The following is a 16905-nucleotide window of genomic DNA, read 5'->3' as shown; positions in this document are numbered from 1 at the left end:
TAAGACTAAGCTGAATCCCTACGATGTAGTGGGCTGCCTGTTCCTAGTGAACAGATCCGCCTTAGTCCTCGGCTAGTCTGAACGAAGACCTATAGAATTAAGGGAGGGGTCCCTAAAAGAACTAAGGACTGGGACAATAATGGGACACCTCCTAAACAGAGAAGTTGTTGCAGAACACAAAAAGACAAACTGACAAAAATGTACTAGAGGTCCCAGAGGACCAAGCAAACTTGACAGAGAAAGGCACCGAAGCACCAGGCTAGCGAAACAGTCAAACACTGAAGTCCAGCACAGCCAGAAGGGCGGAACTGGAATATAAAGGCAGATGGTTACGTGACCGCAAAACACAAGATAGAAAAAACAAACAGGAGGGTTCTAACAGTACCCCCTCTTTTATGAGGATCCTCTGGATCCTCCAGGCCCAGGCCTATCCGGAAACCTCCTTTGGAAAGCTTTAACAAGCCTCGGAGCAGAGACATCATCCGTCCTTACCCAGGAGTTGTCTTCGGGACCGAAACCCTTCCAGGAGACAAGATACTGTAATCTCCCTCTATGCCATCTAGAATTCAAGATACAAGAAATTTCATATTCGCCGTCTTCCACCACAGGAGGAACTGTGACAGTGGCGTCCCTATCAGATACGTCAGCCTTTTTCAACAATGAAACATGAAACACAGGATTAATCTTCCAGGAAGTAGGGACATCCAGCCTAACAGTAGACGGGTTAACAACCTGAAGCACTTTGAATGGACCCACAAACTTAGGACCCAGTTTTTTAGAGGGAATCCTCAACCGCAGGTTCTTCGAGGACAACCAAACCATGTCACCCACAGTAAACAAAACCTCTTTACGTTTCCTGTCAAAATACTTCTTGGACTTCTTGTTAGCATCTTGAAGGTTACAACGTACATTAGTCCAAACTCTCTCCAAATCACCAGAAAAATTCTCCTCCTCCGGCACCGCCGACCCCAATTTGGAGAACGAACCAAAAGATGGATGTCTCCCAGTACAATGAAAAAAAGGAGAACACCCAGCAGAAGAGGATGTATGATTGTTAAGAGCAAATTCTGCGAGAGGCAGGAACTCCGACCACACCTCTTGATTGTCCGCCACAAAACAACGCAAAAACTGTTCAACATCCTCGATCTTTCTTTCAGTCTGTCCATTAGACTCAGGATGATAACCAGACGAAAATGACAAATGGACTCCCAACCTGTCACAAAAACCATGCCAAAAGCGAGCCACAAACTGAGGTCCTCTATCAGAAACAATATCCGTGGGAACGCAATGGAGCTTGACAATCTCCTTAACAAACGCCTTAGCGAGTGTCTTGACGCAGGGCAACTTAATGAATGGAACCAAATGACACATCTTACTAAAACGGTCCACGACCACCCAGATGACAGTAAAACCCTCGGACACAGGAAGATCAGTAATAAAAATCCATTGTGAGATGAGTCCAAGGCGCACTAGGAACCTCCAGAGGGCAAAGCAACCCCGCAGCAGGAGTATGTGAAGCCTTTAACCTAGCACACACAGTACACTGACGCACCCACTTGATGACTTCCTTCTGCCATCCAGGCCACCAAAAACTGCAACTGATAAGTCTCTTAGTCTCCGAAATTCCTGGATGACCTGCCAACCGAGACTCATGACACTCCACAAACAAATCTCTCTTAAAGGCTCTAGGCACGAACAACCTCCCATGGGGAGAGTTAGATGGAGCATCATCTGGAGCTTTCAGAATCCCATTCTCCAAAATGGAGTCCAAAGCCGCCACCACAACTCCTTTCTGTAAAATGCTCTCCTCCTCCTCGGCACCGACCGTAGGAGAGAAGCTGCGAGATAAAGCATCTGCTTTAACATTCTTAGTACCAGGGATATAGGTAACAGAAAAATGAAACTGAGAAAAAAAAAGTGCCCACCTAGCTTGACGTGCATTCAAGCGCTTGGCAGCATCCAGATAGATCAAATTCTTATGATCTGTGAAAACCTGAATAGGAAATCTAGCGCCTTTCAAAAAATGACGCCAATGTTCAAACGCAAGTTTAATAGCCAGCAACTCCCGATTTCCAACATCATAATTCAGTTCGGTTTCCGAAAATTTTTTCGAAAAGAAGGCACAAGGATGTACTCCACCCTTGTTCTCCTGAGACGAAACTGCTCCGACCCCACCACCGATGAAGCATCGACCTCGACCAAAAAAGGCTTGGTCTCATCAGGCTGCATAAGGATAGGGGCAGAACTGAACCTCTCCTTGAGATACTCAAACGCTTCAATGGCCTCAGTAGTCCACTGGGCCGTATTCGCACCTTTCCTGGTGAGATCGGTTAGAGGTTTAACAATTACAGAAAAATTCTTAATGAATTTCCTGTAATAATTGGCAAAACCCAAAAATCTCTGTATAGATTTCAAACCAATAGGCCTAGGCCATTCCTGCACAGCCTGAACTTTCACAGGGTCCATCTCAAAGCCCTCGCTGGAGACAATGTAGCCCAAAAAACTAATTTTCTGCACAGCGAACTCACATTTCTACAGCTTAGCAAAGAGTGAATTATCACTCAATAACTGCAAAACTTCACGTACACTCCGCCAATGGGACTCTAGATCTGGTGAATAAATCAAAATGTCATCCAAATACACAACCACATTTTTACCAATCAAAGGTCTCAGGATGTCATTAATAAGGTTCTGAAAAAATGCAGGTGCATTGGTAAGACCAAAAGGCATCACCAGATTCTCAAAATGACCTACCGGAGTGTTAAAAGCAGTTTTCCATTCATCACCCTCCTTCACACGTAACAAATTGTATGCCCCCCGGAGATCAATTTTGGAGAACCACTTGGCTCCCACTAACTGGTTAAACAAGTCAGGAATTAACGGCAATGGGTTGGAATTGCGTACTGTAATCTTATTAATTTCACGAAAATCCAGACATGGACGTAAACCACCGTCCTTTATTTTAACAAAGAAGAATCCAACTGCCACAGGCGACTTAGAAGGTCTAATGTGACCAGCAGCCAGGCTAGTCTCTATGTACTCCTCTAAGGCCTTTCTTTCAGGGATAGTCAGATTAAACAAGCGACTTTTGGGAAGAGTAGCACCCAGAACAAACTCAATGGCGCAATCATAATCCCTATGAGGAGGTAAAACTTGCGACTCCTCCTCCGAAAAAACCTTCCAAAAATCTTGAATAGGTACAGGTAATTCCCCTTTTTCCACAGCTGCAATACGACCATTGCAACATTTATCATAGCTCTTCGGACTCCAAGACTTAATCACATTAGTAGACCAGTCCAATAAAGGATTGTGCAGTTTTATCCAAGGCAATCCTAGAACAACTGGAGAGGGCAAATTATCCAAAACAACCAAGTCCAAAATTTCTTGGTGAACTCCATTGATAGTGAGGGGAAATGCAGAAACCTTGTGAGTAATACATTTCAAAGGAGTATTATCAATTGCAATCACAGAAATGGGTGATGACAAAGGTTTGGATTTCAATGTAAGGTTTTCCAAAAACCGTTTATCAATCACATTAAGTGCTGAACCACAATCCACAAATACCTGAAATTCAATCAAATCTCCCTGCAGAGTAGTACTCCCAGAAAGAAATGCTCCTGCAGAGCGCAAACAAGCTATACAGGCATAACTGACCTTTTTTTTTCTTTACTTAAACGACGCTCACAATACTCAATCAAATGGTCAGCTTCACCACAACAAAGACACAATCCCTTGGCGAACCTCCGGTCTCTTTCCTGAGAGCGGAGCAACATCCCCCCAACCTCCATCGGTTCCCCGCCATCAGAGCAGATTTTCTGGGGACTAGGAACTGACATTACAGGAGTCTTTACCTCATTGAGCCTGCACCTCAGTCTCCTGTCTATACGATCAGCTAACTGCATAGCATCCTGCAGAGTCTCAGGTGCAGGGAATGCAATTAGCAAATCCTTAACCCTTTCACTCAGACAAGCAAGAAATAAACATCTCAACGCAGGATCATTCCACTTAACTTCTGAAGCCCATCTCCTGAAGTGTGTGCAATAATTTTCAACATCATCTGACCCCTGATTCAAACATCTAAGTTCTGATTCAGCAGATGAGATTCGATCAGGATCGTCATATAATAGCCCCATAGCAGAAAAAAATTCTTCAACAGACCTTAAACACGGATCATTAGGCTGGAGAGAAAAGGCCCACCCCTGTGGTTCATTGCGCAAAAGTGACATAATAAAACCAATGTGCTGTGATTCATTCCCAGAGGATCTTGGTCTCAAATGAAAATATAACAAACAAGCATTTTTAAATGAAAAAAATCTTGCTGTTTACCATAAAAAACATCAGGCAGTCCTACCTTGGGTTCGACAAAATGCGCTCCAGGACAGCTACTCACGTGTTGCTGAAGCTCGGCCACCTCCAGAGACAATCCCTGCAGGCGTTGAGCCAAATCCTGGTTGGAAACCATACTGATCCCCGAATTTCTTTCCTTTTAGTTTTTTGGGCTGGACTTACTGCTATGATCTGCAACATGTACTAAGGAAAGATAGGGGAAAGCTGTCCCTACAGTAAGACTAAGCTGAATCCCTACGATGTAGCGGGCTGCCTGTTCCCAGTGAACAGACCCGCCTTAGTCCTTGGCTAGTCTGAACGAAGACCTATAGAATTAAGGGAGGGGTCCCTAAAAGAACTAAGGACTGGGACAAAAATGGGACATCTCCTAAACAGAGAAGTTGTTGCAGAACACAAAAAAACAAACTGACAAAAATGTACTAGAGGTCCCAGAGGACCAAGCAAACTTGACAGAGAAAGGCACCGAAGCACCAGGCTAGAGAAACAGTCAAACACTGAAGTCCAGCACAACCAGAAGGGCGTAGCTGGAATATAAAGGCAGATGGTCACGTGACCGCAAAACACTAGATAGAAAAAACAAACAGGAGGGTTCTAACAGTATGATGTTGGATGTGGCATTAGATAAGTTTGCCCAAATATACGCAAAAATGGACTCAAACGAGATATGCTGCCAGAAAAAAATAACATATGTGGGACAGAAATGAAAGTAGCAAATAATACAGTAAATAAATGAAAGCAAAATTGCTAATTCCAATTTGGACATCCTGTGGCCTGTCGTCATACTGCGGCTACATTTGTCTGCATATTTACGTTCAGGAGGCATCCTGCTTCTGCTTATCATTGTACCCCAAGTCTCTGATGTCCCATAATTCTGGCCGCTCATAAACAAGGACCAGGAGCATCTCCACATTGATAGGCCAAGACATCCTATTTTCACTTGATCTCCATAGAGACGTGTATGTAATCAATTGCCTCAGGTTTGTAAAGGGTGCCAACACTTCCTTGTGTGTTGATTTCCTGTCATGGGATGATTGAATATCCTGTGTCTTTTTGATTTACGATGCCTAAAAATTGGACGCCATATGGATACACTTGCATTGGCGTGTCTCGTCTGATATACACGGCCACTCCCAGCATGCTGTGATTCTTTCCTCATGCTGAATTCATCTGGGGAAAAAAATCTCAGATCAGTACTGAGTCATTGAATAACATTGGTCCGAGTGCAATCTGATTTTTATTGAATTGCGCTCGTCCATTTTATACACTAGTGTGAGCGAGCCCTTAAACAGAGGTCATCAATTTATGGCATGAGTGACATATTTGCGCACCCCACACACATACACAAGTACAGTTTCGCAGATAAATTGGTCAGAAGAGGGATTTTCACATGGGAGAGTTATACGAATGCCCAAGTCCCTGCTCTCCACTGGGACACTGTTTGCTTTTATGCCTTACATAGTTGTCAGCCTATATTTGTAGCTGGTCACAACAAGAACTCAGAACCTATGACATGAGGGCCCATGAACAATTAGTGACCAACTGTTATGTACATGAAGATTTTTCTCTGCCTAGAAGCAAGATCTCATATAGTACAATATATGTAAAAAAGAAAGTTGTAACTTTTGAATATGGGATTGGGATTGTGCCTTCTGAACAAATACATTACTAAAATTTAGTAAACGGATTAAGTTACAGATTTTGCAACATAAAGTTTACATATTGCACCTTATAGTATATTTCAATCTTTCTGTAGCTCATCTCCAGTATGCTTTGGTTTCACTGGTGTGGGATATAGCATACCATTTCTTTATCCTTTAGGATTATTGGGGTATTATTATATGGTGTCCTCTATATGCATTATGCATGGCTTAGAGTAATTCTATGTACCATTGCTAGCAATATCTACAAAAAACTGTGTATTATTATGCTGTTATGTCTACCTTTTGGTATGTCATCTTGGTCCATGTTCACACCTATGTGGGGTTCAGGCTGTTTCATTGATATTTTATATATTTTTATGCTTGTACACCAATAAAAGTTGTTTTTATTTAGGTGTGCTCATCAATAGTGTATTTCTTTTTTCTCCCTCATCCCATTCAGATTTGAATGGATTGTCACTCAAACCTGTCGCTCAAACATTAGTGTAATGTGTATAGTGACTTTAAGGCTCTGTTCACAACTGCATAGATAATGTCTGCACATGTACCTTATTTTTCAGACTATAAGACGCACTTTTTTACCCCAAAATTTGGGGGGAAATGGGAGTGCGTCTTATAGACAGAATGTAGCTTACCGGGTGGCCGCAGCAGCAGGAATCGGGCGATACTGTTGGCCCTGGGCTGGGAGGAGGTGTGTTCAGAGGTGCAACATTGCGGGGCTATGCTGCAAGCCCAAGCAGGTGCTAGGCGTTGCTTGATGCTGTGGGGTGATGCTTCAAGTCCCATCCCAGGCTGGTAGAAGGGGGTGTTCAGCGCTACTCAGTGTTGCGGCAGTTCCGCCAAAATTTTATGCAGTGGTCTCCAGGAAAATGGTCGCTGGAGGTGGCGCTTCTACAGATTGAGATCTCAGGAGACAATATCTCCACCTCCAGCGGCCATTTACCCAGACACCACCGCATTGAAACCATGTAAGTTCCGGGCTTTCACAAAATGTCGGCGGAACCCCCAAACCACCAACTACCGCCGAACACCCCCTCCTACTCTTCTACCAGTCTGGGATGGGACTTGCAGCATCACCCCGCAGCATTGCACGTTCTGTAACCCTGCTCCATTACTGCCGCCACTCCCCCTGCCAGTAAGCTGAATTCGGACTGTAAGACGGACCCTCATATGACGCATTAAATTTTTTCCCCTATTTTCCTCCTGAAAATTTGGGGTGCGTCATATGGTCCGGTGTGTCTTATGGTCCGAAAAATTTGGTATATGCGTAGGTAGATACGGAAGGGACATGACAGTCGTGGGTGCCATACACACATCCTGTATACTTCACTGTCAGTTACCGCCTCTGGATGTGTAGACAGAGGAGGAGATGTTCAGTTGTGTATACAGTGTTTAACACATATTTCACTCTCAGCATTGCATGAAATGTCAGGCTACTGATGTCATATCTGTATATCTTCTTCTTAGCTTATGAATGCCATTTCATAACATTTCAAAAATCTTATCTACAATGCTGGAACTGTAATATGTAGCAAATTAGCCTCGTGGAAAATTTGCAGCATATATGACCCATATTATTATTATTATTTATTATTACAGCTCCATTAATTCCATGGCGCTTTATATGTGAAAAAGGGGTATACGTAGCAAACAATAAGTACAGTAGTTTGAACAAAAACAAGTCACCGACTTGTACAGGAGGAGAGAGGACCTCCATATTGCATAGTACAATGAATACTTCAAGTATCTTCTTTTTTTTTTTTAAATCGTCACTCCACACAAAAAATAAGGTGCCCTTAAAGGGGTATTCCCATCTCCAAGATCCTATCCCAATATGTAATAGGTGTAATAATAGTAATATTAGCAAATATCTCCAATTAGAAATGTAGTATATTTTTTCTGATTTGCTATCTCTTTCCTCATGTGCAGGCATTGCAGGACCTTAGGATCCATGGTTACGTCCACTGATAAAGTCACAGTTAGTTAGCTAGTGGCTAGTGGTCGTAACCATGGATACCTAAGGTCCTGAGATGCCTGCACATGAGGTAAGAGAGATAGCGAATCAAAAATACTATATTACATTTCTAATTGGAGGTATTTGCTAATATTATTGTTATTACACCTATTACATATTGGGATAGGATCTTGGAGATGGGAATACCCCTTTAACTGTAACTAGCTTGCACTCACATCCACCTGCTTAACATCAGAAAAACAATGAAAACATAAAAGAACGTCTTTATTTAAGTGTAAGCATGTCAGCCCTTTCATGTCTGTAACACGACACATTTCACACTTCCTGACAACTTCATCTGTTTGCTTGTATCATTAATGCAGCCACCTTGCTGTTATATATTTTGTTTGGATTCAACAACTAGAAATATTTGGATGGCAGCGATTGTTCGTTAGACAGAAACATATGTTATATTCCTCTTCTCAATATAAAAGGTTGGAGTTTCGGCTGTAACATTTTCCGTGTAAGACAATCTAGACAGCTCGCTCAAGCTGCAAATTTACATAACTCGGCGTGCTTTAATGTAATATGGCTGTTAAATGGACCGTGTTATACAAGTAAAATAAACACGTATCAGGGGAAATCTTTGGCATCAATCAGCTTATTTCCAATTTTCATCATGTTTCATATCAAAGGGACTGAAAATTCTTGCAGATAGACTAAAAAAGGCTATTATTAGGGAACAACATTTTGAGCAATTCCCTAGTTCCCTAGTTTAATGTAATTACCATTATTTCATCCTTTAAAGTGCTGTGGGAGATATTAAAGTGGATTTCTCTGGCCTTTGATTGACAGGTCACTGCTGAGATTTCAAACAATGGAGGCCCGTCATTCACAGACCGGAGGCAGCAAAGGGGCAGATGAATCACACATGGAGAGGAGAAGACCCCGTGTACAGTCCGGCCCCTGTGTACCAACATCTAATTAAAAGAAAACTTCAAATGGTGTTTAAAGAAGAAACACAAAGTGGATTTCTTCACCAAAGGTATCAATGTAATAGTCACTTCTGCCATGTTTGTACTTTACATTACAAAATCGTTCTGACAGGTTTTCTTTAACTATTGATATTGTGGGTGAAGGCCCTTGTCTAAGACCTACAAGTGCCATGAAAGTAATGGCTCTCTTAGGCTCCCTATACATACTGAGACAGTTGGGAACGACTGCAACAAAGTGTAAACTGAAGGAAAGAAGGAAGCGATGGCAGCAGATATATGTTCTCACCCTTCAATTTTGTTGGATTTAAAGGGATTCTGTAAGTAAGATCAACCCTCCTAAATGGTCTATATGGGTATGTACACTGTAGGTCATACAAAGTTGAATAAAATGTTTGAAATCTGATGTCTTATTCCAGAGAAATCCACATTTTGATTAATATGTAAATGAGCTGTTAAGATCTATGAGTTTGACACAGATTTCCCCTGGAATATGTCTCTATAGCTTATATTAAATTAAATGGGGTGTTACCAGTGTGAAACATGTAGACTGTCAATCATTACCTTAGAACACAACCAAAAAGAAAAATGGAGCCAAAAATCCCCAATAAAAAGAGGATGTAAAGTATGTTTTATATATAAAAGTATAAATTTTATTATTTCATTATTAAAACATATTCTAGTAGTATCATGTAACAAGCATGGATGTTTGTAAGGTGAAGACACAAGGATAATATGACAAAACAGGCGAAAAAAAAAAAAATATATATATATATATATATATATATATATATATATCAATACCAGGTGGCTAAATGGGTAAATGATCATATAAGAGATGTAGCATTTAATAAGTATTCAACACCCAAACGTGTTGGAACAATGATATCTCTTTAATAGGATATTTATTCAAAATGATTACCACATAATCACAGGGGGAACTTGTTTCCAAGATGATATTACTAAAACAGCTTTTTTTATCCAAGTCAAAAATAAAGTGGCAAGTGCAGGCATATAGACCTAGTATGAAAGTAAACTAACAAAATGGAATGGGTGATAAATGTACCCTATAATAAGACCATCCTTACCCATATATGAGCAAATTCGTCCTGCGTGTCAGACTGCCCCGATGCTCATTTCGCATGAGCTGCTTCCTCAAGGGACTTATGTGTGTCATCTGTGTCTGCCTGTATATATACCCCCCAGTATTCATTAAATTTCCAGGTGTGTCCACTAATGTGCAGCACCGCATCAAGCCGGCGCATGTGAGCGGGACAACCAGCGAGGCACACGTCACTTCCGGCGGATCTTGGACACCGTGCCTTCCAGGAAGTATACATTCTGTGACGTCATGTGGAACGCACGGCTCCATTCAGTTACCCTATATGACGGGAATCAAAGGAAGTCCTATTGCACATGCGCACCCAGCGTCAATCATTACATGTCTCACACTGGTAACGCCCCTTTTAATTAAAAATAAGCTCTGGAGGCAGATTCTCAGGGAGATCTGTGTCCGGCCCATAGATCTTAACAGCTCATTTACATTTAAAGAAAAATTTGGATACTGTGGAATAAAAGATTGGATTGCAGATATCAAGCTAACATTTCATTCAACTTTCTATGACCTGCATGCCCTACCCCAAAAAAGTACTTATATGTACATTTACCACTTTCAAAGACAAGTCCAACAATACCTTTACATGGCTAGTCTGCTTGACTGACAGTCTCTATGCTGTGTGATATTAGGCAAAGGAGGAGGCAACGCTGGGCGGGAAGTAGAGCTGGAGTGACAGATGCTTTAGAGCTACAATACCATTTGCATATCAATTCAAAACACTGATTTCTCAGTAGCAGGGGAATGGAATGTCCATGTAAAGGAATTGCTAGACTTCTTTTTAAAAGAGCTACATGTGCATATAAAGAGTTGGGGAAGGGGGGTGTAATCCTGCAAATTTGCCTTTCCACTCAAAGCGGTATTCCCATCTCCAAGATCCTACTCCAATATCTAGTAGGAGTACTAATAATATTAGCAAATAACTCCAAGTAGACATGTAGTATGTGTAGCATCGGCGTCTCTGCCCCTTGCTAGGCAGAGACGCCGTCCCTCTCACCTCCCCGCTCCTGGCGCGGCGTCCTCCCGCACTTCTCTCCCCGCTGCTTCCGGCGCGCGCTCCTTCCCCGACAGTGTGCTTAGGGCGCGCGCGCTCCCCCTCTCTTAAAGGGACCGCGCGCGCCGTCCTAAGGAGTCCCCGGCCAATTGCCGGAGGACCTCCCATATATAAGGCATCTCCTCCAAAATGGAGGTGCCCGAGCAAAGTTGTTTGCACTGTGTCTGTTCTTAGCTTCAGCCCTCAGGTTCCGCTGCTAGCCTGACTCCTAGTCCTGTCTGCCAGCCTGTTATCTGCCCGTTACCTGTCGAGCCTGCCAGCCAGCTCACCTGGAGCGCTCAGCTGTTACCTGCCTTGGCTGGCTGTCCGCTCACCTGGGAGCACCCGCCTGTTATCTGCTGTGTCCGTCAGCCCACTCACCTGGGAGCGCCCACCAGTTACCTGCCAGTTACCTGCCTCGTCTGTCTGCCCGCTCACCTGGGAGCACCCGCCTGTTACCTGCTGTGTCCGTCAGCCCGCTCACCTGGGAGCGCCCACCAGTTACCTGCCTCGTCTGCCTACCCGCTCACCTGGGAGCATCCGCCAGTTACCTGCCAGTTACCTGCCTCATCTGTCTGCCCGCTCACCTGGGAGCACCCGCCTGTTTCCTGCCAGCCTGCCTGGAGACCCTGCTGTCACTTTCTGTGACCACCTTCCTGGGAAACCTAAAGACTGCTACTTGCCCGGCTTTCTCGAACTGTGACCACCTGTCGGCTACCAGAGACTTCCGCCCGCTTGCCGTGTCCATCCGCCATACCGGTCAGTCCCAGCCATCTGACTCGTGGGAGCCACCTGCTCTCTTACAAGGTCGTCCCCAGAGTAGCACCTGGTCCCTCAGCCTGGATCCTCCCTGGTCACGGTGTCGTTTGCTGCCGTACGACCAGAGTCGGTTCGGGTGGATACTTAGTCACGCCCCTCTGGGTCCCTCCTTGCACCTCGGCACAGAGGTTCCACCACCCGGACCCGTAACAGTATGATTCTTCTGATTCGCTATGGAGGTTACCCTATATGCAGGGCAATGCAGTAGGTAGCTTAGGTATACATGGTTACGACCACTAACAACTAACTAACTGCCACTATATCAGTGGTCATGACCATGGATACCTAAGCTACTGCAATGCCCTGCATATGGAGTAAGCGACATAATGAATCAGAATCAAATACCTACATTTCTAATTGTAGGTATTTGCTAATATTATTATTATTACACCTGCTACATATTGGGATAGGATCTTGGAGATGGAAAAAATACACCTTTAAAGCTCCTGCCACTAGCTGCTCTGTTTGCAGAACGAGCGAGATTACCCCTATATTCCTGATAGGTGGATGCCCCAGTGTTGGGACTCATATTTAGAAAGTATTTGTGGTATATTCTGTGGAAATGGTTAAAATCGAAAAACCCTTTTTGGCCCCTAAAATCATCTGAATTCCTTGATTTTGGCAGACCATCAATCTGATTTACATTGTCACCTTAACTTATTTTCCTATTATAATGTGATTTCTGAACCATCATTGCATACAGTATATGGGGAGTATAATTATTTATTATTATGCACTATACTGTTTCCTATTTCTATCTGTTTTAACAATAAAAAATAATTAAATTATTTTAAAAAACTCCCTTTAGTTACCATCTAATCAGGAAGCTATATTATGTAAATGACAAGTTTTTGTCTTTTCTTACCTACAAATATTTTTACTGTTACACAAGTGGAGCTTATTGCCTGCAATAAAGTGAAGATCAGCTATTGATGTTTCATAAGGCTCATTACTACTTGAGTACAAAGTCTCCCAGATAAGCTCCAGATTTATACAAGTGACATATCCCAGCTCATGTATATAAGCCCAGCACGGAGATTCCACCATCTAGCCGGGAATTTTTGGTCTTCCAAAACCCATGTCTTTGGCCCTAATTGACCTGGCACAATGAAGACATATAACATAGTACTGATGTTCCTCATCTGCCTCTCGGTCATCTCTTACATCTGTACTGTGGTTTTCAATGTCTTGTCAGCCATAGCTCAAAAAGGTAAGCAACATATACAATTCCCTGGTAACTGGAATTAGATTGTTACATTTGCGTTTGGAGTTGCACAGGTTATTTAATCTTTACTGAAATGTTTGGATTAATACAGAAAATAATAATAGAAAGCCGGAAATGAAGTAGCAAACCATGAAGTCATGTGATAAGATCATTTCCGGGATTAGAAAGAGAAGTTAGTTTACAGTTTAGTTTGTCCTTTACAATGCTTTGGATTCATTATGGCTCTTTGTATAGAACAAATTGTACAGCCCTATAAAGTTAAAGAATAAATTCAGCACATTCAACTCCACTACATCTGTAACAGCCGCTGAATCAATGCTCTGGTTCTATATTGACCACTGCCAGTCATAGCCTGGCATATTATGCAGGAAGCAGCCTGTCATGAAGAATATTATTATTAAATAATATGAATATATCTCGAATATACAGCAGTAAAAAAATAGGAAAGTGACTATTCTATGCATTTCTTGCACAAAGTATGCAGCTCTTACCTTTTGCATGTAAATATGCAACATATATACAGTATATGTATAATATGTGTGTGTGAACAAATGTATTGGAACACACCTCTTAATCATTGAATTCAAGTTTTTCATTCAGTCCTATTGTTACAGGTGCGTAATATCCAGCCCGTAGCCCTGCCAGCTGCCTTTATAGACTTTTATGAAAGAATGGGTAGTTCTATAAAGCTCCTTGAATTCGAGAGTAATACCCTAATCGGATAACACCAGTGTAATAAGTCAGGTCATCCCTTTTAAATATTCAGCTGTGAGCGATATTATTGAAAAGTGGAAGCTTTTAGGAATCACAGAAACTTGGCTACGAAGTGGTAGACCAAGTAAAGCTTCTGAGTGGAGTCACCAAGTTCAGAGGTGTATAATGCATGTCGCCAATTTTCAACTGATTCAATAACTGCAGAAATGCTCTGTCATTAACATTATCACAAAACTGTGTGCTGGGAGCTTCATGGCATGGGTTTCCCTTCCCTAGCAGCTGCATGCAAGCCTTACATCACCAAGCACAATTCTAAACTTCAGATAAAGTGGTATGATGCCACACATCTCTGGACTGTGGAGGAGAGATAATGCATTGGGGCTGTTTATCAGGCATTAGCCTAGATCCTCTCTTTCCAGTGTAAGGAAATGTTAATGCTTCAGTATACCAGGACATTTTTTTACAGTTGTGAGCTTCCAGCTTTGTTGGAACAGTTTGGGGAGGGCCCTTCTCTGTTCCAGCATGGCTGCACCCCACTGCACAAAACAAGATCCATAAAGTCATGGTTAAGTAAGTTTGGTGTGGAAAAAGTTGACTTGTCGCACAGAACTCTGACTACAACCCCATCAGACATCTTTGAGACCAACTAGACTGGAGCTTGCAAGCCAGTCCAGCTCATCTAATATCAAAGCCTGACTTCATAAATGCTGTTCTGGATTACTGGGCAAAAATTCCTACAGACACACTCCAAAATCTTGTAGAAAACTTTCTAAGAGAACAGAATACACTGTTCATGTGTTTGATTGCCTTTTGATTTATTTATTTTTATTTGTTTTTGTTTTAAGCAGTCTTGTGTTAATAATAAATTCTAACTTTTTTATATAATTAATTAGACTTATTCATCACAACTGCCAGCAACATTTCTGCCAATTACCCACTTGATGCCACACCTGCAGGCTGGACGTTCTCCATATGGTCCATTATATATATTTGGAATGGACTCTGGATCATCTATGTGGTTTCGACTTTATTCAGAAGGTAATTTACAAAATCCACTAACTTGTTTTTACTTCCCTTCGTTATCTATATTTTGTGTTGTTTTTTAAAAGCGTGAACACTCTGTACACAAAGAAGAATTATTGTGGGTCACATTTCCAGTCGTACGGTAATAGAACATAGAGTTCTGAAGAACACAACATCATGGCTTTCTAGTGAAACATGTTAGAGAAGTAATATGTACATAGAAAATATTCCAGAAAAAGTTTTAGGTTATACAAGGTAGCAATTACAGTTATATGAAAAAGTTTGGGCACCCCTATTAATCTTAAGCTTAATGTTTTCTTAAAATTGGTGTTTTTGCAACAGCTATTTCAGTTTGATATATGTAATAACTGTTGGACACAGTAATGTGCAATCTGCATTCAAACAAAATTTGACAGGTGCATAAGTATGGGCACCCTTATCATTTTCTTGCTTTAAATACTCCTACCTACTTTTTACTGACTTACTAAAGCACTTTTTTTGGTTTTGTAACCTCATTGAGCTTTGAACTTCATAGCCAGGTGTATGCAATCATGAGAAAAGCTACTTAAAGTGGCCACTTGCAAGTTGTTCTCCTGTTTGAATCTCCTCTGAAGAGTGGCATCATGGGCTCCTCAAAACAACTGTCAAATGATCTGAAAACAAAGATTATTCAACATAGTTGTTCAGGGGAAGGATACAAAAAGCTGTCTCAGATATTTAACCTGTCAGTTTCCACTGTGAGGAACATAGTAAGGAAATGGAAGAACACAGGGACAGTTCTTGTTAAGGCCAGAAGTGGCAGGCCAAGAAAAACATCAGAAAGAAGAATGATGAGATAAGTCAAGGACAATCCTCAGACCACCTCCAGAGAGCTGCAGCATCAACTTGCTGCAGATAGTGTCACTGTGCATCGGTCAACTATACAACGCACTTTACACAAAGAGAAGCTGTATGGGAGAGTGATGCGAAAGAAGCCGTTTCTGCAAGCATGCCACAAACAGAGTCGGCTGAGGTATGCAAAAGCACATTTGGAGAAGCCAATTTATTTTTGGAAGAAGGTCCTGTGGACTGATGAAACCAAGATTGAGTTGTTTGGTCATTCAAAAAGGCGTTATGCATGGCGGCAAAAAAAACACAGCATTCCAAGAAAAACACTTGCTACCCACAGTAAAATTTGGTGGAGGTTCCATCATGCTTTGGGGCTGTGTGGCCAATGCCGGCACCGGGAATCTTGTTAAAGTTGAGGGACGCATGGATTCTACTCAGTATCAGCAGATTCTTGACAATAATGTTCAAGAATCAGTGATAAAGTTGAAGTTACGCAGAGGATGGATCTTTCAGCAAGACAATGATCCAAAACACCGCTCCAAATCTACTCAGGCATTCATGCAGACGAACAATTACAATGTTCTGGAATGGCCATCCCAGTCCCCAGACCTGAATATCATTGAACATCTGTGGGATCATTTGAAGAGGGCTGTCCATGCTTGGCGACCATCAAACTTAACTGAACTGGAATTGTTTTGTAAAGAGGAATGGTCAAAAATACCTTCATCCAGGATCCAGGAACTCATTAAAAGCTACAGGAAGCGACTAGAGGCTGTTATTTTTGCAAAAGGAGGATCTACTAAATATTAATGTCACTTTTCTGGTGAGGTGCCCATACTTATGCACCTGTCAAATTTTGTTTGAATGCAGATTGCACATTTTCTGTTAGTACAATAAACCTCATTTCAAGGCAGAAACATTACTGTGTCCAACAGTTATTACATATATCAAACTGAAATAGCTGTTGCAAAAACACCAATTTTTATAAAACATTAAGCTTAAGATTAATAATAGGTGCCCAAACTTTTTCATATAACTGTATAAAGTTCCATCTTGTGAGGCTGTTAGAGAGATGCCTGGAAGCTTGGTGGCCCAAAACCTCAGGAGGTACTGACACACTGCCATGGATTCCCTCTTGATAGAAAATGGGGAGTGCTAGGCAGGAACCCCCTATATGTTAAAGGAAATTGCAACAAAC

At 42.0% G+C, this 16905-nt stretch overlaps 1 protein-coding gene across 1 annotated transcript in view; it reads left to right on the top strand.

Moving 5' to 3' along the window:
- Positions 1–12874: 12874 nt before the first annotated feature.
- The window catches only part of LOC141264405 (uncharacterized), a 52638-nt gene continuing 48607 nt past the window's right edge, over positions 12875–16905 (top strand). Inside the window, exons 1-2 of the mRNA XM_073676697.1 lie at positions 12875–13127; positions 14750–14894. Of these exons, the coding sequence (XP_073532798.1) occupies positions 13025–13127; positions 14750–14894 (248 nt within the window). The 5' untranslated portion in view covers positions 12875–13024. The remainder of the gene's footprint in view (positions 13128–14749; positions 14895–16905) is intronic.

Source organism: Phyllobates terribilis, unplaced genomic scaffold (assembly GCF_046119375.1).
Source record: "Phyllobates terribilis strain yellow unplaced genomic scaffold, ASM4611937v1 Scaffold_4__5_contigs__length_816908805, whole genome shotgun sequence".
Lineage (NCBI taxonomy): Eukaryota > Metazoa > Chordata > Amphibia > Anura > Dendrobatidae > Phyllobates > Phyllobates terribilis.
This window is presented reverse-complemented; position numbering and strand designations above follow the sequence as displayed.